At 42.9% G+C, this 25,840-nt stretch overlaps 1 protein-coding gene across 2 annotated transcripts; it reads left to right on the top strand.

Annotated features, from left to right (window-relative positions):
• The first annotated feature begins 90 nt into the window (after positions 1–90).
• Positions 91–25,520, top strand: RIGI (RNA sensor RIG-I). Of its 2 annotated transcripts, none has more exons than XM_054185077.1 (18): positions 91–388; positions 511–642; positions 2,605–2,783; positions 4,162–4,312; positions 6,330–6,455; positions 7,288–7,398; positions 8,364–8,517; positions 9,426–9,684; positions 10,422–10,584; positions 10,999–11,100; positions 13,231–13,388; positions 13,700–13,835; positions 14,716–14,864; positions 16,116–16,206; positions 16,926–17,096; positions 18,636–18,787; positions 22,373–22,519; positions 23,733–25,520. In XM_054185077.1, exons 1-18 carry the CDS (start codon positions 283–285, stop codon positions 24,027–24,029), a joined length of 2,784 nt encoding a protein of 927 aa, XP_054041052.1. In that variant the 5' UTR covers positions 91–282; the 3' UTR covers positions 24,030–25,520. The 2 variants fall into 2 exon arrangements, with proteins under 2 accessions (XP_054041052.1, XP_054041051.1); XM_054185076.1 differs by having other exon boundaries at positions 92–388; positions 7,285–7,398.
• The last annotated feature ends 320 nt before the right edge of the window (positions 25,521–25,840 follow it).

Raw genomic sequence — 25,840 nt, 5'->3', positions numbered from 1 at the left:
TCCTTTCCCTTGCTACGGGCGGACGCCAGCGGCACGCAGCGCGCTGGCTCCGCCGGCGGCCCGGCCCCATCCTCCGGGGCCGCTTTCGGTTTCCATTCTCTCTCTGGCCTGAAGTTTCTTTTCCCCGTCCTCTCCCAGCCCAGGGAAGGGAGGGATCCTCTCGCTCCCCGCCTGCTCTCCAGGTGCCAGGGCAGGGTGCTACGGGACCGGGACCGGGACCGGGATCGGGATCGCGAGTGGGACCGGTGCCGCCGGCGACGGCGGTGCGGAGCCGGCCTTGCCATGACCGCGGAGGAGAAGAGGAGCCTGCAGTGCTACCGGCGGTACATCGAGAGGAGCCTGAACCCCGTCTACATCCTGAGCAACATGACGGAGTGGCTGTCCGACGGTGAGGGGCCGGCAGCGCCCACATCCTTCCCGCCGCCGGCCGGGGCGGGGGGGGGCTTCCCTCGCCCCGCCGCCGCTTCTGGCCCCTTCCCTCACTCTTTGCCTGCTTCGGGTTTTTGCCAGAGGTGAAGGAGAGAGTGCGGAAGGAAGAGGAGAAGGGGGTGACGGCGGCCGCCGCGCTGTTTCTGGATGCCATCCTGCAGCTGGAAGTGGAGGGATGGCTCCGGGGCTTCATCGACGCCCTGGTCGCAGCAGGTGGGTTCCCAGTCGCAAGCGAGGTTCCCAGTCTCCTCCGCTTCGCCCTTTCCCTGCCAGACCCGGCTCTCCTCCGCTTCGCCCTTTCCCTGCCAGACCCACAGCCCCCCGGCACACCCACGATGCTTCTCCCTTTGCCTGCCAGCCCAGGCCAGCACCGCTGGGATGAGAAGCATCGCTCCGTTATCCTTGGCCTTCTGCTGTCGGGCCTTGACACATCAGACGAGATGCGGTAGGAAAAAGTAGGTTGACAGAGGATGGAAATAAAACTCCTCGATGGCATGGGGAAACACCCACCTGCAAAGCAGCTGGAACATTTTTGATTATGGAGAAAGCCAATGAAAGATGAAAGGATGCAGAATAAAGCCTCATTGAGAGGAGATTTGTATGTCTTGGGGCATTTGGAGAAGAAATATGACAGCCATTGTTCTCACCAAGTATAATTAAAGGAAGCTAAATCCTCTGAAAGAGAAAGCTAAATGGGCTTCAGGATTTGTGTGGGGGTTAACTGGTAGTGGAGGAGAACTCAATTCAAGGACAGAGACTTAAATTAGAAACTGATTTTTAAAAATTATTCAGAAGTCTTAAAAGTCATATGTTTCAAGAAGTAAGTAACTATTAATACTTTAAAATGAGATGATTGTTCCTCAGTACCTATGACTGCTTGATGTGTGAGGTCCTAATGCAATTTCCTTTCCAAAATGTGACACAAGAAAGGTGTAAAATTATGGGGATTTGCCAGCTTTCCTTTGTACATGTAGGTTGTATCATAGAATCTTGTTGGTGATTTGTTAGGTATGTTGAACCCCAAAATCTCATGCCATAAGCCCTCTTTTTTTTGGGGTTGGTTTTTTTTTTTTCGTTTGCTCACTATTAACTATGGATAATTACTGTATCTCAGTGAGCAATTATTACCAAATTTCTTATCACTTGGATGTAGCCTGCTCTCCCCTTAAAGCAAATACTAGGTCCAGAGCAGTGATAGTCCTAATACCAGCCTGTGACAGTCCTAATTTCTGACTTGCAAAAATGTCTTCTTTAAACATGTTGATAGCATTCAGTTTGGTGTATCTTCAGCAGAAAACTGGAAAAGTTAACCTGCTGACTCCAAGTGCTATCCTAAGTACTTACTAATTGGGCCTGAGACTAGAATATAGCATTACTCTTGTATTTGGCAGATGCAGAGATAGGTGATAATTAGATTAAAGACATTGTGGTGGTAAGTATCGACACTTTTCTTCTGCTTCTCCAAAAGAAAATAAAAAGTTAAGCAAATTCCTTCTGTTTGCCTACAGTTCTTCTGGGCCCCTGACCTGCTTTCTTCCACCGCTGGAGCCTACACAGCACATCACACAAGTCCTCTAAATACAGTTCCCGGCCACTCTCTGTTCCAGGACAGTATTTTCAGCTGTTTGCTGACCGTCTAGGCTGCAGGTGTCTGGGTTGCTTTCAGTCAGGGACTGACTTGAATCCAGTATGAAAAGGGTTTTTGAAGGAGGGTGGAGCCAAGGACAGGTCTAAAAGGTAAAGAGCTGGTAAATAAAAAGGCACCAGAGGTGTTTGTGGTTCTGAGCGGTGTCCTGTGCTCTGGGAATTCCGGTGGAAGAGTATCATGGCCTGCAGGGATCAAAGGAAGGGCGTTACGGTTGCTTGGGTGATGTGAGCTGTGACATTGTGTAGCTCTTTTTCTTTTTCTTAGCAAGTGTTACTGCTCTTTTACCATAGGATTTTTCATGTTATGCATACAAGTGCTGTAAAGGATAAGAGTCACTTAATCTATAAAATTTTTTTGCGATTCACCTAGGTTTTTTGTCAGTTACAGGCCAAAATAATTTTAATTTCTCCAGTGTGGCTGAGACAGTTGGGGTTTTTCTCAGCTTCTTCCTACCTAACCTACCTATCTACCTATTCTCCTAGGTGGAGACTGAAGTCATAGTAACAATTTGTCCCTTTTTCTGAAAGGTTACACCGGACTGGCAGAAGCAATTGAAAACTGGGACTTCAGCAAACTGGAAAAGTTGGAGCTGCACAGACAGCTGTTGAAGCGGATAGAAGCAACGATGCTCGAAATTGATCCGGTAGCACTCATGCCTTACATAAACACGTGCCTGATAGAAAGGGAGTGTGATGAGATCTTGCAGGTACGGTACATCCTGGTATTTACTTGTTTTTTCTGCGGAGACGTGCTGGCTGCCTCACTTGCGGGATGAATTGGTGCCCATCCATCAGGCTACTGAGATGAGGAGGATGGCCAGCCACGGTCCTCTGGGGAGGGACGTCACTTCCTTCTGCTGAGAGGAGGCTTGGCTGTGTGGCTGCAGCTTCCCACAGCAGCGCTGTCTGCGACACCCGCACGTCTCCTTCTTCACCCCTCTGGCGCGGTGGATGAGGCGGCGTGCGAAAGGGTTGCAGGCAGGAAAGCAGGATGGGGTGGCTTTGGCATTGATGGTGTTCAGCTGTGTGTCTTTGCAGAGTCCAGGCTCCCACAAAGAGACCTCAGCGAATCTGATGGTGCCACATTACAGTGAAATGGGTGCCTTGCTAGGCCTTTGAAAGAGAACCCTTTCTTGAGCATTCACGCTGCATTAACTCTCTTAAAAATACAGATGGAAGTAGGCAAAGTGGCATTTAGATGTTGCCTAAATTGATTTCTGTTTGTCATGGGATTTGACAGAGTCCATTACCTAAACTGGGGCAACCCCTGGAAAGGGCAACGGCTAAAGGCAACCCCTTAGCCCTAGAAACTTTGTGTGGCCCTTTGAGTTTTGTCAGCACCCAAAAGAATGGTCATAGAGTGAAATGAAACTTTTGGTCTGAAGTCATTAGCTAAATGCTATGTAGAGGTCAACAACATTTTCGCTGCCTTTGGATGGGAAGCCGCTGTACTGTTACCCAGTTCTAGCTCAGTGTCGTTATTGTTGACTGATAACAAGTGACATTACCGATCACTCATCATTTACAACTGGTTAATAATAAGTTACTGATGCTGTGTGAAGGAGCCTTTTAGGTGTTCTCGCTCCTTGTGGCCCCTGAGAAGGGTTGTTTGCAGCTATTTTATTTTTAAAGCAGTATTTCTTTGTGGAGATACACAACATTTGGAAAGCTATTGTATCTGACCAAACATCAGGCCTGCCATAAATTTTGTACTTCTGCATTTTCCTGTTCTGGAATGTTTTTTAACCAGTTTGGCCTCAGAGGTTTATGGCAGATATGGCTTATTACCAGGATGTTGCCAGGTGAAAATTCACAGAATAGCTCTGCAATTTTTCAGACCTTGTGAATATTTAAGTAAATAACCTACCTGTTGATGTAGTCCAGCTGAGTTTAGTGTATGCTTAGGCTGGCAGAATTGCAGCAGTAGTAGGTAAATGACTGAATTTTATTGGAAACCCTTTATTCTGTGGGAAGGAAATGCAATTTTCAACTGAACATCAAACAAACCAAATCAAAACATCAATCAAAGAACAGTGGTTTTGGTCACTCAGAAGCTACAGCAACTTCTCTTTGTTGTGTGTGCAGATTAGCGAATACAGAAGCAAAACAGCTGGGATAACTAAACTCATTGAATGTCTCTGTCGATCGGATAAGGAAAACTGGCCGAAAAGCCTTCAACTGGCACTAGATAACACAGGATATTACAATGCAAGTGAACTATGGGATATGAGAGAAGGTAAACTGCGAATTGTTTTTATGATGATTTTTTCCAATTCTTGTACCAACAGTAATTTTTTTTCAGGAGAATAAGACTAATTTAAAAGGATACCATCGGACTGCATTGCTCTTTGTTTTTTGAAAATAAAACCTTTTTTTTTTAAATTAAAACATCTTTTCTATAAAATGAGATATAGGTACTACCCTATAAACCATCAGAAATTTTTTTTTTAGTATTTTTCCTCAAACCGTAACACACAAAATTCTATCTCAACATGAGAAAAAACTTCTTTCCTGTGAGGGTGGCAGAGCCCTGGAACAGGCTGCCCAGAGAGGTGGTGGAGTCTCCTTCTCTGGAGACATTCAAAACCCGCCTGGATGTGATCATGTCCAGCCTGCTCTAGGTGAGCCTGCTCTGGCAGGGGGGCTGGACTAGATGATCTCCAGAGGTCCCTTCCAACCCCCACCGTTCTGTGATCCCGTGATATGGTTGTGAATGATGTCTTTTTTTTGGTAAGCAGAACTGGACAGCATACAAGGCTCTGAAGGTACAAAGCTAACAAAATGTTTGTCTTCTTCCCTCCCTTCTTCTGTAATTCACCTTTTGCCATCTTTTTGGTTGTTTGAGTTGTGATAGATGCAATGTTTTCTGATAAAATATGATTAATAATTTGATGGTCTAGAAAGTGATACACTTCTGAGATCCATGGAGCAGATCATATACTTCTTTGAGAAACCGATAGGCTGCCTTTCCTAAGTGATTATGTTCATTTTTTTGTAAAAAATGCAGGATTTCTCCTAATGAGATTTTGCTTTTGTCATTGAATTTACCTTTTTCCACTTGAAAAATACCTATATGAGCACCCTGAAGCATGGGAGGCTTCAGAGCAGAATATGGCATTCCACTACAAAATAATTATGAAAGACAAGTGATTTTAGATAAACTGGATTGTATTTCTTTATATCTACATGTGCTTTCTCCCAAACCGTAAATGATTGTTTGAATTGCTTTTAATTAGCAACTGGGACAAGCTATTTTTAAGTTGCTTCTTAAACAATATTTCTTAATTTTAAATGTTTTTATTGCTGTAGTGTGTAATTTCTTATCTAGAGAACTAATTGTTGTACATATAAAGTTATGTATGTAGTTAATCACTTTATAAATAATTATATATATAAAATATATGAGAAGAATATTTATATATATATAGATACTATTTTCTGTAGCTGGTGGCTATACGTATTATTTGTTTAACAGTTATGTTTTATAAGTTAAAGATATCCCTGTCTTTTGGGGCAGCTTGTGCTAACCTCCAACTGAAAAAAGCCACAGTCGGTCCACTGAAGAAACATTGTCCATATTGTAAGCATTTTAATGCTAGCAGTTAAGAAGCGTTGCTAGTAGAAGTTAACTGGAGATACTGTGTGCTTTCTGGAGCTGGATTAGGGTGGAAATGTGCTCTTTCTCCCTCTCCAAAAGCAGCGCTTTGTGATCATGTTTTGTGTTTGCAATGAGACTCTTCATGCAAAGCGCAGTGACAGTTCTTTGAGAAGGTAATAATTATGGAGCCAAATAAAACTTTAGCAAGCGTTTTTGGAACCTCTCTTGATTATCATGTAAGATAAAGGATGGAGATAGTCTTACAATTTCTAGGCCCTTCCAAAAGGTAGGGGGAAAGGGAGAAAAAAGTGTTGAATTTACAAAATTTCCTTGAACTCTTCAGTATTTTTCATGCTTGTGGCTAATGTCCATGTTAAATCTGTAATCTTGTCACTAAACACAGACAATATAACTTTCCTCCCATTCCATTATATCCCTTGATTTTTAAGTGATAGATAAATGTGCTTTGATTATGCAGGTCTTCTAAACTCAAGACTCAGTGCTATCCATCTTACTTGAAAGGGAGCCTGTATGCAGCATCATTTTGTGTAGTCTTTCCATACTAGCAATGAACTTCTTCACCTTGTCATCCCAGCAGATACAACATTTTGAAATCAAAAGGATCAACAACATGCCTTTTTTTGTGATTGTACAGATAACGGCAAAGATGTTGACGGTGAAATCACAGATGCCTCTGAAAACACCTTTGAAACCACTATGACATTCTTTGAAAAAGCAGAATGTGATAATAATCTCAGTGAAAATCTCTGTTCAGCTTTAGGTAAGACTTAGCAACTTACAACAGTTTGTGGCGGGAATTCTCCATTTCCTTAGACTCCTGAAGGATGCAGATGCAGTGTGCCACAAAGGAAGGTACTGAGGAACTAGTACAAATCTCTGACTTGATTTAATTGTCTTCCGTTTTAAAGAATCTCATACTGGGCATTGCAAATGTTAGGGGTTGCGTCTCACTTACCACATTTCTAGTGCAAAGTTGTTCTGTCGGTGTATTATCAAAAAGGTCTCCAAACACCGGGCTGTTGTTGATGCACCTCTTCTCTGATATAACTAATTCACATGTGACCTGATATTAGCCAGTTTAGAGAGGTGAGTGTGGCTGCATAGGATCCGTGCAGTGGCTGTTGTGTCTCCTATGGCAAATTTTGTTCCAACAGTGGTTCCTAATTCCTGTTCCATAAGTGCAAACCCTCTGACAAGACTACAATTTAAGAGAATATTAACTTCAAAAGTCTGTAAAGCAGAAGGCTAAAAGGCATACTGTGCATATATTTGGGAAAAAATAAGCCCTTGCGTTTTCCTTCTGAGTTGAAAAAGACCAGTTGAGGTGAGAGCTGTCAGCCAAGACCTTGAAATTAGTTCATTTTAGGAAGCACAGTCGAGTGGTAACAAAAGTATGCCATCAAACCTACACAAAACTCTTTCTTGTCTGGTGCGTATGTCCTGTTAAAAGACTTGTCTGTCAGAGAGTGCTTTGTGTGGGGACTGCCAGGACTCTACCTCTATCATTTTAGATAGCAACTGTATGGGGTGCAATATATTTTATGCATTTCTGTTGCAACACTCTTCACAAAAACATGGTTCTCTCCTAGAAGGGGTTGATCAGCCTTCGCCTGTTTATGAACCAAAGAAGGCTCGGAGCTATCAGATTGAACTCGCGCAGCCTGCTATCAATGGGAAAAACACAGTGATATGTGCCCCCACGGGTAAGAAAGCACACGTTTCTTTGAAAAATGCTCTTGGTGGAGAGGGCTGTGAAGGATAGGGAAGGGTAAAGGTTGAGTCAAACGTTTCTAGCTGCTTATTTAAAAGCAGTCGTTCTTGCAGGAGAAATTAACGACCAAGGGCAGCACAGAGACTGAGCAGGACAGATGAGTCTCTTGGCACTTCAGTGCTTGCATTCAGATTTCCATGTTCTGACCTCTGCTTTCTCACTTCCCAGTGCAGAGTTTTGAGTGAAAATCACTCACTGATCTCTGCAGATCTTTAAGAAATTTGGCTTGCAAGTTGAAGGAAAAATAGGATGAGTTGCCCTGAGACTCCCTTGCCTTCTGTACTGCAATGCCTGCCACATCAAAACAGCCCAGGAAACTTTTGCAGTAGCTCAGGACTGAATTAAGAAGGTTGAAGGTCAGCAGTGAAAGAGATCCATCAGCTCTTTCTCTCCACCCATGTTTTCCCTGTTGCCCGCCTGATTCTCCCCTGGGCCCTGGAGAGGCAGGTGGGTTAGCAGAGGCAGGGACACAGAAGAGCTCTGGGTGGCCTGGACAGCCAGCCTGAGCGCTGAAGGAAAAGAAATGTGAGAGGAGCAAGGATGCACGCAGAAGGATGGAACTGAAAGTCCCTGTTGCCTGTATCACAGTCTGATTTGATGTGGGAGCACACTCTAAGAGCAGAAATAGACTCAGTGATTTCAAAGAACTCAAATAAAATTGGAAATGGATTTTCCTTCCCAGTGACTGCCACATGGTCTTTACAGACTGAGAAAGGGCTGATTACCCACCTGAGTAGGCAGCAAGGATATGTTCAACTTTGTCCCCAGACAGTCTGGAAGTGTTACATCCCACTTGTCAGCTCCCCATTGTTACAGGGCATCCAGATGATGCAGGCTGCCGCTAACAAATAGCCCCTTTCATACTAGTGCTTTACCTTTCACTTTCTTTGTTTAAAGGATCTGGAAAAACTTTTGTGGCAGTTATGATTTGTGAACACCATTTCCAAAATATGCCTGCAGGACGAAAGGCGAAAGTTGTCTTTCTTGCAACTAAAGTGCCAGTGTATGAACAACAGAAAAATGTATTCAAACAGCATTTTGAAAGAAGTGGGTAAGTGTAATTTGACCTGGTGGCTTCCTCCGCAGAAAATAAATTGCCCTCTAAGTCAGCTGTGCCTAGGGCAAAATGTAATGGGTTACTGGTGACAAGAGTGCTTGGCATTAATGTAAAGATGATGCCTAGTGCTAAGAATGGCAAGTTACCATGGTAGACTTTGGTTGGAGAGGCTGAAGTCTGCTTTTGGAGAGATTAAGCACTGCTTGTGCAGCATCTATGGAAATGGCCAAAGTATACCTGTGCTTGCCTCTGGAAAAGGGTGAGGTGTGTTCTCTCTTGAGGCTCCCTTCAGCCCTGCTTCCAAAGACGAGGCAGTTCCAGGCAGCAGCAGTGGGATTCCTCTTGCCATTCTTAAATTGCAGTCTCTCTTTCTTTTCCAAATGAAAGGGCCCAAACTTCTTTGGGTTTTCAACCTTTAGTCAGAAAATGACGTTCCACCTCTCAGATGGAATTGAAGACTACTTAGGGGGGTATTTACAACCTATAGCTTCTGACTTCGAGGGAACCGATTACTGAATACCCACACGTGAATCCTTATAATTATGGGAAGATGAGGCTGCTGGGCAGAAAGCAGTCCTGTGCTGCCAGACACATGCAGAAAAGGGATGAAGGGCAGGATCTCCAAATGTGGCTTACATGTGAATTGACAAATGCAGCTTAAATGTACAAAATCACCACCCTTCAAATCTAATATATTTTAGTTAATTGGCATTAAAAATCTAGTTGTTTACCTTCAGCGGTTTTTTTCTCAGCTTCTGTGGGTCAAACTGCTGGCCCCAACAATTTGACATTTTGAACGTAGTCACTCCCCCTCAGGATTGCTGAAAAGTCCATCCTTCTAGCTTTTTTTTGCAGGGCAAGACATACTTTTTCATATCCTATCTTTTGCCTCTTCTTCCTAGATATTCTGTTCAAGGAATTAGTGGTGAAACAGTTGCAAATGTCTCTGTAGAAAAGATTATACAGGACAGTGACATCATTGTGCTGACGCCCCAGATTCTTGTGAATAGCATTGAGGAAGGGATCCTTAGCTCCCTCTCCATCTTCACTCTGATGATATTTGATGAGTGCCACAACACTACAGGCAACCACCCTTACAATGTGTTAATGACCAGATACCTGGAACAAAAATTTGACTCCTCTGCAAAGCAGCTGCCTCAGGTAAGGCCCAGCCTGTCCGTGGTGGAAAAGTTAGAGAAAACCATTTTGCAGTGCAGTTGGCAAAGCCTGAAGGCCTGCTTTTTGTGTTAATCCCGTTCAAACTCCTGTTTAACAATGGCTGCAAATTGAAACAGTAGCATCTGGAACACTTTTCTCCCTCTTCCTGGACACCTCCAAGCTGTTCTCCCATGTTACGTCTTCTCTCCAGCTGCCAAGAAGGACTGATCAAGCATGACAAAGGCTGGAGGACTTGAGAGCAAACAGGATTGCTGTGCTGGGAAGAAAGCATGTGTCCCAGAATTTAGTAATAATCTTGTCACCTCTCTGTTGCTGTCTTCTGCAACAGTAAAATGGGGCTCCTGCCTCCACTGACAGGAGGTTTTGGTCCAGCCGAGGAGACATCTCCTCTGAATGAATGTGGAGGACCATTCTGGGGATGAATTTGTTCTTTCTGTGTATGATGAGCGCTGGCAAATACAGCTGGTTATGGATTTAAGTGAGTGGATAATTTATTTTGAGTTTGAATACTCTAAGCTTGAGTGCCTTGGAGAAGGCACAAGTGGGGACAAGGTTTGGCTCTCAAGATTTAGTCCTTGCACTCACGTTTACTTCCGCTGCCTGTTTTGTTTCCTTGTTTTTGAGGACGGTGACAACTTGGTGATTGGTAACAATGTCTTCTGATTTTTTTTTCCGTTTGTGACAAAGGAACAGCCACTGCTATACATGTGTGTGCTCAGATTGTAGGTTTAACTGCTTCTGTTGGAGTTGGTAATGCCAAGACCGTCAAGGAAACGATCGAGCACATCTGTACCCTCTGCTCCTACCTTGACATACAGGCCATATCCACTGTCAGAGAGAACAAACAGGATCTGCAGAGATTCAGAAACACTCCAGAAACACGTAAGCACGCTGCCTTTTTATTTCCCCGTGAGATGCCAAGCACCATAATTAAGGCAGCTCTCCAGTTCCCCTTTGATCAGGTGAAATTAAAAGCTTAAAACTAAGCTGGAGCTTTGCTTCTTGCTATCTTGAAAGGAGTTTAAGCATGCACTTCACTGTTGCCCTGCAGTAAGGCAGTGCCCATTTGGGCATATTTTCTCTTTGCTGAGATCCACAATCTCTAGTTTTTATTCAGTTCTGCCAGTGACGATTGAGGGCCATTTCTTTCTGCGCAACTATAATGCTCATTAACAATAAACACCATTATGATTGCATAGAGCACCATAAGTTTTGTTCTAGACAGGAGTTTGTTCTGTGCTGCTCAGGGAAATGTTTTACTTATTCTGGCCACTGACTTCCATTTCTTGTCTCTAGATGTCAGATGGGTTAAAATGCGAGTTCAGAATCACTTTGCAGACGTTATCTCAGGTCTGATGTCTGAGACAGAAATGTTGATGAGGAAGATTTACTCCGTAGGTAAGATACTGTAATATGGCCGTAACCGGTATTCAGTCTTTGATTACATCAGTGTGAATCCTCGTGGCTGCTGGAACAGTCACTCTTTTTCCATTTCCTTTTTCCTCCTCCCTTTTTACTTGCCTTTAACCAATATTTCCTAAATAAGAGAATACGGGTAGAAGAGAGCCAAGTCTTTTACTGTTATATGTGAATAGTTTGATAATCACAGATATTTTTGCTTGGATTTCAGCCTGTGTTTCATGCAGCTAAAGATGGTGCGCTTTTGACACTGTCACATCACTTTGAATGTTTAAAGAATCGGAAAAAAAGCTACCAAAAGGCTTGCTTTCAAAATGCAACAAGCTGGATTTTCTTGATGACAGATACCTGTATGTTCTTATTTAAGCATTTCTCCAGATGCTTCATACCTAATTATGTCTCTGTTATGGTGTTAGTCTGAATGTTGTGATTTCTTCCTTTCAGTGGAAAGTTTACTTTCACTCTTGCTGCTCTGACACTTCTTCTCCTATTTTCTCTGGCCTCTCTGAGTTGCACTCAGAGTTATTTCTAGGGGTGCCCTGATCACCTTTTCTGCTCAGCATTTCATCCTCTTTGTACCTGTGGGTACTCCTGTTTCCAGTGTTTACCAGGTCTTCATTATTTCCTACTGAGAAGCATTTAAGGTAATTTTACAGAGGAGGATCTGTGGAGCATAAACACCACTAGAGAGAGGATATGGCTGCCTAAAAAAGGAAACACTTGTCTGTAGGACTCCAACCTCAGGAGCTGCAGTGGTGTGAAGGTTTGCAGAGGGGGAGACGCATGGCTTTGAGAAGAGAACGGGACTCACGGTCACGAGACCTAATTCTGCAGCCCTGCAGAAATCAATTGATGTTTTCTGCTTTTGCAGAGGTCCCAAGTGGTGTCCAGTAAGTGGCTGTTATCAACAAATTTCAGAGCTACAGGGGGTGCAGAGCGGAGACCCATGGATGGCTATGCTCAGGATCAGCTTTGGTCTATCCAGCTTTGAATTACAGGATTTTTTTTCTGTCTTTAGACTGGTTTTTGCAAACTGACTAGGGTGCCTTAAACCTGTTTACCTCAGTCCTAGACTTTCTAGATTCCTTCCCACCTTAACACACACACTTTCCAAATATTGTAGAGTGAACTATATTCTGGGGCAGAGAGGGAGAATTAAAAAAAACAAACCTACTAAAACAAAACAAAACAAAAAAAACCGAACCAAACACACACAACCCAGCCAACCAAATAAAACACAGCCCCAAACCCAAGAAATGCCAACAAAGAACAAATACCGTGGAATTTTTGAACTGCACCCTAAATTAAGTGAACACTTCTGCATCACTGTTCCTCTTGCATGAATGCCATTGGCGTCCCTCTGTGGACCCTCTGGTTACTGAAGTTTGTGAAGCACTGAGACAGAGTATGTATGTGGCAAGCAGGTACTGATTAGTTCTGCCTCAGGAACAGGCCCTTGGATAATGTGCCTTTAAGTAATGGACCATTTAGCAAACGGATGCTTAACTATTGAGTAGCTGGTAATTCAATGAGCAATGCACATGCAGCGTCCTGAATACTGGAGGCTTCTAATAGGATAAGCAAGCTCTAATTCTATTGCTAAAGACTCTGCAGGTGTGTGTATGTACACAGATCCTCAGCTGAACTTTACCGAGTTAATTTTAGCCTAACATCTGGGCGTACACTGAAACACAGGGAGTGAAGAAGACAGAGCCAGACTCTTCTCAGGTGGTCCCCAGAGGTGGGACAAGAGGCAGTGGGCACAGACAGAAATACTTAAACAATAGGAAGAACACCTTGGCTGTAAGAGTGCTCAAACACTGGAACAGGTTGCCCAGAGAAGTTGTGGAGTCTCCGTCCTTGCAAGTACTCAAAATCCATTTGGACATGATTCCGAGCGACTGGCTCTAGGTGACCTTGCTTTGAGCAAGGGGTTGGACTAAAGACCTCCACAGGTGCCTTCTGTCCTCTGTGATTATATCATACAGCATTCTTCTGCGTAGACTTTTTAGACCTAACATTCATGGAAAATGTGTTATTTTCTAGCTAACTGTTCTGGTTATTTGTGAGTCAAGATGAAAAATTGTTTGTTTCATCCTTCTTTACTAGATACTGTCTCCCAAATCAACAAGAATGATTTTGGAACACAGAAATATGAACACTGGATAGTTGCAACTCAGAAGAAATGCAAACTGTTGCAACTGGCAGACAAGGAGAAGGAGAGCAGCATTTGTAGAGACCTTTTCATTTGCACCGAACACCTGCGGGTAAGTCTATATTCTCTTTCCTTCCACACAGAGGTGGAGCCATCCTGTTCCTTCTGATACAGGTATATTCATCTAGGAGCAAGTTTTGAACCTAATAATTTTGTTTGACACAGGCACAAAAAAAGAGTTGCATCTTAAGGTACTCGTTAAGAACAGTATAGTGCAGAGGAGACTTTGTAATGCTTATGTTGTCATGCAAATGGAAGAACAACACAAGTCTGTAATACTTGATCTAGCTAAATAAAATTCGTGTTCATTCTCTGCCCCTTGGAAAATCAGGTTTAAATGTGTATGTCTCTCTTTCTGAGCAGAAATTCAATGATGCTCTCATCATCAGTGAAGATGCCCGCATCGAAGACGCTTTAGCCTACCTCACTGAATTTTTCACAAATGTCAAAAACGGACCCTATACGGAGTTAGAGAAGCAACTGACAGCCAAATTTCAAGGTATTCCACACAGTACCTGTGACAGTAGCAGGGGAGAAGAGGGCTTATGGTAGGATGGTATAAGTCCTTGCTTCAGAGTAAGCGAAGTTGTTTTTCCAGAAGCTGCACTTTTCAGAAGATCTAGTGTCCATGTGGATGTGAATGTAGTGTTAAGGTAGGTGGGGGGAAATTACTTTCTGGGGCTTCAAGCTTCTAGTGCAGGAGCTAAGGAAGTAGTAGTGTTGTAGCTAGATGCTGTAGCAGGTTCTTACATGCCTGACTTGGAGGTAAAGCAGCGGTGTCCTTAAGTAGGGGGATGGTGTACAATCATGTCTGCTGGCAGCATTAAATGAGGCACCATACACTGCTCAGCGCACTGCCCAGCCTCCTCCTGCCCAATGCTCCTGGACGAATCCCAAACTTCTGGGAAGAGGCAGGTGTCTCTTGTATGCTTCTGATTTAAAGTTAGAGGTTGTGCTGTTCTCTAACTTCTGGTTCAGTAGCAGGGTGCTGTGAACCAGCCTGTGATCCGGTGTGTTGCAGTGTTGGCTGCAATTTTAAATCGCTGGGGTGTCTGCCCTCTAGTGTCAGTTGTTTCCTAAGAAGGAATTGCACCGCTCTTTGCAAGACCTGAGTTAGTTTCGTTGCTGTCTTCTGATGCACAGTATGTCACAGAGGTTCTCCTGCGTGTTTGCTACAAAATGTGAGAGATTCAGAATTTTTTTTTTTCCTGGGGATTTTGTTGAATTTAACCTATAGCTTTCTTTGCTTGGATCTTAAAGGGTGGTATAGAAAATAAAAATAGATGCTAAAGAGAATGTGAGTGGCATTTGAAACTAAGTTTGGGTGAGAACTGCATTGAAGAAGGTAAATTATTCATGACGCTGATGTTTTCTTCCAGAGAAAGAACCAGAACTGACTGCCCTTTCAAAAGATGAATCAAATGAGAATCCCAAGCTGGAAGAGCTTGCTTGCATCCTGGATGACGCATACCGCTACAACCCACAGACTCGCACTCTTCTCTTTGCTAAGACAAGAGCCTTAGTAGCTGTAAGATGTTTCTTTTTAACGCTCCTAAAATGGGCAGTAAGAGAAAATAATGCTTTATCTATTACCCTTCACATTTTGATCTGGAAATATAAAAATATGCATGTATTTGATCTTCCTAAGAAAATTCTTGTCTTTCTATGTCTTCCTAAGTACTGATGCAATGAGACAGGATGAGGGCTTTTTTTCTTTTTCTAAAAACTACGGTACAGGGATGGTTCCTTCATCACTTTTTTCTTGCTACATATCATAGCTGATCATTAAGCTGTCAGATTTTTACTTTAGGTCTGAAGTCAGTTTTAACAAGATGTGTTACAAGGTTTTTGGCTTTAATGAGGCAGTATTATAAACCAGCAGCTCTGCTCTATGACCGACTGCACATCAGGAGGTATTTAGAGGTTTCCCAGAGGATTCCTATGGGCCCAAAGGAGGTCTGTGCCTTAGCATGTGTTCTTGATCAAGAACAAGTAAAGACTTTGTGTGGCAGGTGTTCTCTGGACCCTTCTGATGCATCAAGGATCTAGGCTGGATGATCTTTCTCTCCCTTCCGTGTTCCCACAAAAAGTTCATGCTTGATGTAAGTGTGCTGCTAATCATTAGCTTCACTGTCTCTTAAACATTTACTGTGAGGTAACTTAGTCTCTGGCTACTGTAAATGGATTTATCAGCTGAGGGTCCCAACCCCCATTTTATGCTTGGGTATAGACTGGATGAATTGCAAACCAGAAGAAAATTAAACGCAGACTAAAGTCCAAACTAACGCCACCAAGCATCTGCTGGCAATTTTCCATTATAGATGTAAAAGCCTACCATAGCTTGGCTAATTTTGTTCTTGGGTAGGTGCAGTTTGAAGGTGCGACTTTCACTGTTCAGTGATAAAGTGCAGTTTGTAAATAGCAACTCATTTCCTTTAGATCCCAGCGGTGGTGTATTCAGTGATCTGTTGGTTTATAAGAGGAAAAGGCTTGCCTTTTAGCAGTGAAAGGCTGCTTGCTGTCTTGCCAGCCTTTAAGTTGCAGGGGTGGGAAAAGTGGAAATTAGTTGTGGCACGGTTGGAGCTGGCATCATGGCTGTGTCCTTTGCTTTCTCACCTATTAATAGGTGTTCATTCCTAACACACGCTTCCATCTTCTTTTCTGCTTTTGGTTCTTGGAAATATTGATTTTTCTAGGCACACACAGGCAGGATCTACCTATCTACCCCAAACTAGCATTTTATCTGGACAGGGATCTAACTCCCTTATTTGCTTTGCAGGCTTTGAAGAAGTGGGTAGAAGCAAACCCTCTACTTAGCTACATAAAACCAGATGTGTTGATGGGTCGTGGAAGAAGAGATCAAAAAACAAGTACGCAGGTTTGCACAGAGGAATACCAGTTGCTAGGCCTATGGTGGCTACACTGCTAAAATTGTTCTGCTCTTCCTGTGTTCATCTTCTGTGCTCTTAAACAGAGGAAGGCCATGCAAGTTTGCGCTATGCTTTCTTCCGTATCTGGAAGACCTTTAACCAACCCTAAGGAGATGCTTGCTTTTTCTGTTCAGAATCTTTCATTAAAGCAGCATAACACTGTCAGTGACCCTTTGCTGCAGGATTCTTTCACTAGTTCAAAAGAAGTTAAGAAACTGTTTGTTATCATGGCTTCTTGTGATTACTTCTAGTGGTATTTTCTCTGTTGCTTTTACAGATCCCTCACTTATTTTGTGTTTGGTGTCACAAAGACATTTTAAGGGAGAATGGAAGCTGCAGCTGAAATTTATTATGCATGGCTTAAGTTAAGACTTAGCTTGGGCTTAAAATAACTAGGCCGTATGGGGGTGTCTAATAAAGATCAACTAGGCGTTTTGTCTGAAACGGTGTTTCCCAGGCTGACAATTCTTGTGGCATATCAACAGGAATTCCTGCTCAGTGTGTATAGCATGCAGCCAGCTGGATATGCAAACTTAAACTACTTTTCTAGATCAAAAGGACATGCTCATTTCTAATCACTTAAGTAAGAACAAATGCAGGGATCTTGTTCAAGGAACTCTCCAGTGTTTTCTTCCTGACGCAGTTTCTTGGTACTGTAGGTATGACCCTCCCAATGCAGAAGGGGATACTGGATGCCTTCAAAACCAACAAAGACAGCAGACTGCTAATTGCTACGTCAGTTGCTGACGAAGGCATTGATATTTCTGAATGCAACCTTGTTGTGCTCTATGAATACTTCGGTAATGTCACCAAAATGATCCAAGTCAGAGGTATGGAATTTCAGAGCTATTACTTTATAAACCTGTTTTGGCCTAGAAATGGGCATAAAATGCTACTGAATGGCACTCTGGAAGTACTGTAGTAATATGTGCACATCTTGCTGTCGTTCCTCTGTGCCCCTGAGTGAAGTCAGATGAATGATGGCATCGGACATGACAAACTGGTTCACAGAACGGAGTCCTTGATATTGTGTGACTTCTCTTTTGCCATGCAAATTAGCCATGCTGCACAGGGTTATTGAACTGTTGAGTACTGATTCCTCAAGTGGGTAATGATACATATAAGCAGAAATATGGCTAGAAGAGCTGTGGTCAGAAATAGCACAAATTGTTCCAACTGTGGCAATTTACAAAGGATTGCTGCAATGGAGTTTCATGTGTTGCCTTGGCTTCTGAAGACCTTCCCCTGCCCAGTGCCTTATTCCCAACCCAGCTACTCATGGGGTCCCTGAGGCCTTTGCATGTGCAGGTCTCTAACTTTCGAGGCAGGAAAAGAAAAAAACTCTGTTTCTGTCTTGGCTTGTCTAAAGAAGTCTGTCAAGACTTCGGTCTTGAATCCTGGTGATTTTACAATACGGCCAGTAGAGGGGAATGAAGGGTCGCACCAAATACTGGCTTCTGTTTCACATTCATAAATGTCATAAAATTGCATATGTCTTTCAAGGGTGCATCGGCAATATTTTATCATATAACCCAAGTAGTTAATTTCCTAACTTGATGGGAATTGATCTCCATTGTACTTAGCCCTCTGCTTTCAGGGTTTGTGTCCTATGATTTTCTTATTTTTGCCTTATAATGAAATAATTGGTCCAAAATTCACATTTATGGGTGAAAAGGTAGTGCTTATCCTTAACAAGCCATTAAAGATGCAAAGAAAATAGGCTGTGTCAGTTTTAAACCACATAAAATCATGATTTTGGGGGAATGGGAGCTCAACAACAAATGTGAGCTTTTTTTCTAACTGAAATACTTCTAAACTGGTATGAGATCCCTGTAGTTCTTAGTTTGCTTGCGTCACAGCAGCAGAAAGCAGGCAGACAGTAGGCATAGGCAGGTGGAAGAGATGGCATTTGCTCTTGTTGTCTCTTTTCTTGCCAACACTGTATTTCCAGTTCGTCAGGTTTTTTCCGATAGAATTCTTTTTTTTTTTTTTTTTTTAGTAGACACCAATTAGCAGGGCAGAAAGTAAGACTAAGATGAACTTTTGTCCCCTAGCTTTTGTTTCCACAAGAAGGCAGCAAGATGCTGTAAAATAACTGAAGTGTGAAGTACGCCTGCGCTTAACTGAGGCACACCTAGCACTAGCTGGGGGATATCCATGAGGATGCCTGGAAGGGCACATCTTGTTCTGGTTTGTGATCAAAGAAGAAAGAGCTGAGAGAATGCTGTTCAGAGGCAGCATTATCTGAATCTGAGCATGGGAAACAAAAGCAGCCACACAAAAGTCCTTAATGTTCTTTTGTGGCATAGCTGCTGCTTTTGCACATCTTGTTAAGAGTAACTAAAGAGGATAACTGTGTTGCTGTATAGGTCGTGGAAGGGCAAGAGACAGCAAGTGCATCCTTGTGACAAGCAAAACAGAAGTGGTTGAGAATGAGAAACACAACCGTTATAAGGAAGAAATGATGAATGAAGCTATTGAGAAGCTACAGAATTGGGATGAAACAACATTTGCAAGAAAGGTTTGTACTTCTGTGGAATTTTTGTACTCATAGATAGGCATAGAATCATAGGGTTGGAAGGGACCTCTGGAGATCATCTAGTCCAAGCCCCCTGCCAGAGCAGGGTCACCTAGAGCAGGTTGCACAGGAATTCGTCCAGGTGGGTTTTGAATGTCTCCAGAGACAGACACTCCACCACCTCTCTGGGCAGCCTGTTCCAGTGCTCTGCCACCCTCAAAGTAAAGAAGTTCCTCCTCATGTTTAGGTGGAACTTCCTATGCTCAAGTTTGTGCCCATTACCTCTTGTCCTGTCCCCGGGCACCACTGAAAAGAGCCTGGCCCCATCCTCCTGACACCCACCCTTTAAGTGTTTATAAGCGTTGATAAGATCCCCCCGCAGCCATCTTTTTTCCAGACTGAAGAGACCCAAATCCCTCAGTCTTTCCTCATAAGAGAGGTGTTTGAGTCCCCTCATCATCTTGGTATCTTGGTAGCTCTCTGCTGCACCCTCTCCAGCAGTTCCCTGTCCCCTTTGAACCGGGGAGCCCAGAACTGGACACAGTACTCCAGATGCGGCCTCACCAGGGCAGAGGAGAGGGGGAGGATGACCTCCTTTGACCTGCTGGCCACACTTCTTGATGCACCCCAGGATGCCATTGGCCTTTTTGGCCACAAGGGCACATTGCTGGCTCATGGTCATCCTGTTGTCCACCAGGACTCCCAGGTCTCTTTCAGCTGAGCTGCTCTCCAGCAGGTCAGCCCCGAGCCTGTACTGGTGCAGGGGGTTATTCCTCCCCAGGTGCAGCACCCTACACTTGCCCTTGTTGAATTTCATAAGATTCCTCTCCGCCTAACTCTCCAGCCAGTCCTCTCTCTGTATGGCGGCACAGCCTTCTGGTGTGTCAGCCACTGCCCCCAGCTTTGTGTCATCAGCAAACTTGCTGAGAGTGCACTCTATCCCCTCATCCAGGTCATTGATGAATACATTGAAGAGGACTGGATAATCTATATCAGCCTGTCTAGGACCAAATGATAACCTGAGGAAAGTCTTCACTGTATTTGATTTCAGACCAAGGCTAGATCAGCAGAGAAGAGATAGTGTGTAGTGCTAGCTTGCAGAAGTTCATCTGTACTGTAACTGTAAAAAACTTAGAAGTTAAGGTAGAATTTATATAAACTTCTGAGCTTAGAAATAAAATATAAGCTATTTTGTCCACTGAAAGGAAAATATTGCTGTGTGTGCTTGGGATAGTGGACAGGAAGATGGGAAACTATGCAGATGGTAGTAATATGTCTATCCATATTCATGTTCAGAAGCACTTTATCTTTGCTGCAGGTCAGTACAAGTGCTTTTCTTAAAGTTGTTTGTCATCATGTCAAGTGCTTGTTGATTTCAGAGCAGTGGTTTCTGGGAGATTTCAAGAAACGAATGCCTGGGACAGTAATAGGATGACATTTGGGTTTGTACATTCTCTTCTGCTGGTGACTTCTTTTGTACAGTGTACAGTACGGTTCATCTTTGCTTCAAGCGATGTCTGGTAGATGAACAAGCGTAGTAGAACACCTCAGCACACATCCAGTGCTTGATAGTCACCCTGCTGTGTGCTGCACACTTACCAGATCAGAAAACATCATGAGTGTGGAAGGAAGTGTCAAGAACTTCTGGTGCTGAGGTGACATGCAAGAGATGTCTCAGGCTAAGCTAATGACAGAATTTTGGTCAGGCAGATTCCTGCCTGGCGCAGCAGGCACGTCTGCTCCATGACCACCCCACCCTCCCAGGTGCTCTTGCATAATAGGTACAAGGCTCTGCAAGTGCAACCAAACAATGACAAGGACAATGGTTCATCTAGCTTAGAGGTGTCACCAAGGTCATGTCAGCCCATGCCATGTGTCAAAACCACTTCCACAAAGAAAAAAAGATGGGTCATTGTCATAGGAAACTCCTGAGGGACACAGAAGGCCCAATATGCCAACCAGACCCACTTCTCAGGGAAGTCTGCCGCCTCTATGGAGCCTGGGTTAAAGACATGAAGAGAAGACTTCCTACTCCAGTACGGCCCTAGAATTATTACCCATTATTGATTTTTCATGTAGACAGCAATGAAGTTGCAACAAGAAGTCTGAGGGCAATCAAGAGAGACTTCAGAGTCTTGGGATGACTGGTTAAGGAATCTGCAGCAGAAGTACTGTTCTCCTCTGTGCTTCCAGTTGCAGGGAATGATGAGAGAAGAAACAGGAAGAGCCATCACATCAACACCCGTGTCTGAGCTTAGTGTCGCTGGCAGAATTTTGCATTTTTTGATCATGGGTCAGTCCTGGCTTATATCAGGAATAGTGTGGCCAGCAGGACTAAGAAAGTGATTGTCCCCCTGTATTAGGCACTGGTGAGGCCACACCTCAAGTACTGTGTCCAGTTTCGGGCCCCTCACTACAAGAAAGACATTGAGGTGCTGGAGCACGTCCAAAGAACGGCAATGAATCTGGCAAAGGGTCTAGAGCATAAGTCTTATGCGGAGCAGCTGAGGGAACTGGGATTGTTTACCCTGGAGAAAAGGAGGTTGAGGGGAGACCTTTTCGGTCTCTACGACTACCTGAAAAGAGGTTGTGGAGAGGTGGGGGTCGGTCTCTTCTCCCAAGTGACAAGTGATAGGATGAGAGGAAACAGCCTCAAGTTGCACCAGGGAAGGTTTAGGTTGGATATTAGGAAAAAATTCTTCACCCAAAGGGTTGTCAAGCATTGGAACAGGCTGCCCAGGGAAGTGGTTAAGTCACCATCCCTGGAGGTAATTAAAATACATGTAGACGTGATGCTTGGGGATGTGGGTAGTGGGGCTTGGCAGTATTGTTTGTGGTTGGACAGGATGATCTTAAAGATCTTTTGCAACCTAAATGAGTCTATGATTTCATCTTCCTAGACCTTTGTAACAAATTTCCCAGAGAAGACTGAAATAAACCAGTGGCAGCCACTATAAATAAAAAGGCTTTGTACAGAGTTCTGCGATATCCCTGTGGATTTTGCAGATCACCCCGTGTTTCCAGGCAAGAGACTGAGCTGTGCAACAAAGGATGTCCAAGACCCTCTAGCCTTTGTGAAGTTTTTTCTCCCACCTCTGAGGCTTGGTTTGGCTGCTTCTGCTTCTTTTCAGAGGATTCTGCTTCTGCATGAGCTGCAGGTTCCCAGCTCCAGGCTGTGGCTGTTGCCTCTTTCTCTGTGTGCAATTTCTGTGGTCTCTGGAGCCTACTTTCCAAATGGTGATCTTCTCCTATAGCTATTTCTGCTATAGGGAGTGTCACACGACTTAGTCTTCACAAGGACTTAATAGTGTTACGACCAAAGGGGCCATAGCCCACTATGGGGAGGAGGGGAAGGAACAGACAGCATAAATGCTGTCCATTTTGTAGTCGTGTTCTAGCCTTGCATTCTTAACCTGACAAATGTACCATGTTCTGTCTTTGGTATGAGTTGCTAGAACAAGGCACGTTTTGTTTGTTTGCTTTTAAGTAATAGATTCCCAGATGTTACATATCCTGAGTCGTGTTTAGACAGACATTGGGGCTTCTCTGCATTTCACAATGATCTTGATTTTTATTTATTTATTAAAGATACATGACCTGCAAATGAAGGAAAAGGTATTACGAGATTCCAGGAAGAAAGAAACAAGACCTAAGGTAGTGGAAGGGAAAAAAAATCTTCTGTGTGGAAAATGCAAAGCGTATGCCTGCAGTACAGATGACATCAGAATTATAAAGGTATGTCTCTGTATGGAAGCTTACACCCATGAATACCAGGGAAGTCAGCCTTATTGAACTAACAACATTGATTATCAGTGTGGAAAGCAGGCTATTTTGTGCAAAATGGAGCAGAAAAAAATTTTGATATGTATTATGTATTGCATAGATATTGTATATCAAGTATTCTTGGTGATGTCCAACGTGTGCAAACATGTGATATGACAGGAATCACTTCAGTTTTCCTGAACCCCCTTCTGCTAGAAATTGATGAATTTTGTGGAAAAGTATGTAATCTTCAATGACATAACCTACTAGTATAACTGCTGGATTTTTACTTTCCTAATTAGCATAAGACTGGAAGTCTTCCTGCAGCTGAGAGATTTCTCCCACCATTTCTGTTGACTGAAAATTATGTGTACAAAGTACTGAGATCAGCTCACTGTTTAGCTCCTTGGCTTATAGGCCAGTTTTCAGTTTTGATAGGTAAGGCAAACCATGGTTTTACAAGAGGAGCCCTTTAATTTTTCAACATTACTTTGTTTTTCATTGTTTAGGTAGTTCACATTGCTTCTATGTATCTCATGGGGACATTTTTATTGCACTCTTTCTGAACTTGAAGAATTTCTCTGTAGGCCCAAGAAGCCAATACTTCACACATGGAAAGTGGTGATCATGAAAGTGAGCCTTTTCTGGGCACTTTGAGACTTTCTAGTTCTGAAATTGAAGCTGCTTCTATTTGTACTACTCTGAAAAGTGCAGTTGTGATGTGATAAGGGACTTCAGGCCATAGCTGAGCGTTACAGAGTGTTTGCCTTCAGGCACTTCCCTTTTTAATCAAGGAAATCTTTTTGTTTGTTTGTTTTGTTTTTACCAGCTGTTTTTGGAACATAGATGGAGTTCACTGCTCCTGTGCATAAGGAAGGTCCATGGGTGAGGAGTTGGGAATAGTTCAGCCTTGTGAAAACCTAGTTATGGTTCTTTTACAAATAACATGGGATATCTAACATGCACTTCTGGCTATTACTCCATTTTTTGCTGATACCTGTGAAAATAGACCTGAGAGTTCAGAAAATTCTTCAAAATGAGTTTTTGGTCAATACTCTGCAAATAATCTCTACAAACTGAGTTCTGTCATAGTTCAGCCTATATATTTAATAAAGTTGGGGGGGGGGGGAGGGGGGAAAGGAATGGTGTTTTTACTGTTAAGCATTTCTGTCCTGTGTTGTTTCAGGAATCGCATCACACTGTCCTAGGAGAGGCATTCAAGGAGCGCTACATAACAAAGCCTCACCATAAAGCAATCCAGTTTGATTGTTTTGAGAAAAAAAGCAAGATGCATTGCCAAAATACTAGTTGCCAGCATGACTGGGGAATCACTGTGAAGTACAAGACATTTGATAATCTACCAGTGATCAAAATTAAAAGCTTTGTAGTAGAGGACGCTGAAACTGGGACACTAATGGATTTTCAGAAATGGAAAAATATTAATTTTTCTTTGAAGAATTTTGATGAAGAAATGTCCAGCTGAACTCGACATCCTACTCCACTAAGCTGAAACAGTGGATGATCTATTTCCATGTAGAAAAAAAATCTTGTTCTAGGCCCCTCATCAGCACCTAGTTAGATTAAAAAAGGCTAATATGTCCACTAAAAAAAATTTGCTATCTGATTAAATATTTCACTAGAAGTTTTAATATAAGCATGGACAAACAAGTGCCTAAGCATCTAGACCTTAATCCTTGCTGTTATGAAGAAGTTGGTCTGAAAAAACAAAATCAAGTTGAATGACTAAATAAACATCTAGTTTTAGGTGACAAGCCACAACTTCAAGCATTTCTGTGTGAATCAGAATCTTCTTTGTTACTGGTAACTTCTGGTTGGATTGTACCTCCATGCAGACAACATCGCTTATGCACAGTGACACTTTAAGCACTACTTTAGCTACTTTTAAAGCGTTTTACAAATTACTTTTAATGCTCTAAGGAATTTGGTGTATAGAAAATTAAGACAATCTTTCCAGTAACTTTTCTGCAAGGAAGATACTGCATCTTTTAAATTCATCTTTAATAGTGAATGCTTCTGCCAGAGTCTGAGAAAAGCAGTAGGGCTTCATAGAGCCCTCCTGGGGGAGGCATCTTCTGGATTGAAATGGTAGCACTGTTTTCTGCTGTCACTGCATGTTCATCAGGTTGCTGTTGCTGAAGTTGCAGAATGGACATGTTTCTCTATGTTGCTTAACTGAACAAGCCCCAAGGGGAACAAGGCAGCGCCCTGTAAAGTGGATGAAGGCTTAATTTAGATGGTGATTAGCATTTACCCTGATGTCCTGTCTCATGAATTGTCACCTGAAAGCTCTCAGGACACTTATATTAATTCTGCAGATTTCATGTCAGAGCTGATCTAGAATTGGAACAAAGTCCAGGCATTAGTGTGTTTAAATCCCTCCTCCCCACCCAGATCCCAGACTTCTCTCAGAAAAACAGAAATTGCTACACACACAGTTATGAAACATTGTTAATGATTCTACATATCTGCAACCAGCTTAATCTTAAAATGTGTTTTCCATTCACTTTATATACTTGATAGTGCACTGAGGCAAATATGTAGAAAAATTGTATGTCTGAAACACCTGAACTCTGAAGAAAACAAACCACCTTGAACAGGAACCTAACGCAGATCACAAAAATGATTTCAACTACATAAACCCTAGTCAGGGAGATTTGTGGTGTTCTTTTAAACAGTGTTATGTGGCGTTAAAAGCAAAACAACTTTGTAAGCACTGCTTCACGTTCCACCCCAGTCCCTGTCCTTTACTGTGAAAGACTCAACCTTAGTCCTACAGTAACGTACTCTGTGCTTAGTTTTTACCTAGTAACTTTGCTGTTCTTTCTTATAGCTGCTTCCAAAAAGGAAACACAGAACAGTGGATAAAGATGATTTACGGTTGGATAATGCCTCCCCTCCAAAAATACTAGGTCTTCTCTTGGCTGGATGATCATGGAAGATGCTCCAGACTTTGCAACATCTTAGTGGGCTTCCGCTGGACTTGCTAGAGAAACTCCGTTTGTTGTAATCAAGCAAGAATAGCCTGTTGCAGAATCAGTGCCATCTCTGTCCCCTCCTTAAGCCTCTTGACTTGTTTCAGAACTAATTTCATTATTTTTTTCCACATCCAGATGGAGCCAACTGCACAAAAAATACATTAGGAGGTTACTTTGAATGAATTTCTCCACTATGCTAATTGTTGTGCCAGTTGCTCTAAATGAGAGAGTAAGAATTGGTACTATAACCTTGTTTATCTCTGAGTAAAAGGATATTTGTTATCACTGTAACTAGATT

This window comes from Rissa tridactyla, chromosome Z (assembly GCF_028500815.1).
Source record: "Rissa tridactyla isolate bRisTri1 chromosome Z, bRisTri1.patW.cur.20221130, whole genome shotgun sequence".
Lineage (NCBI taxonomy): Eukaryota > Metazoa > Chordata > Aves > Charadriiformes > Laridae > Rissa > Rissa tridactyla.
The sequence above is the reverse complement of the archived record's forward strand: the minus strand, read 5'-3'. Positions and strand labels throughout refer to the sequence as shown.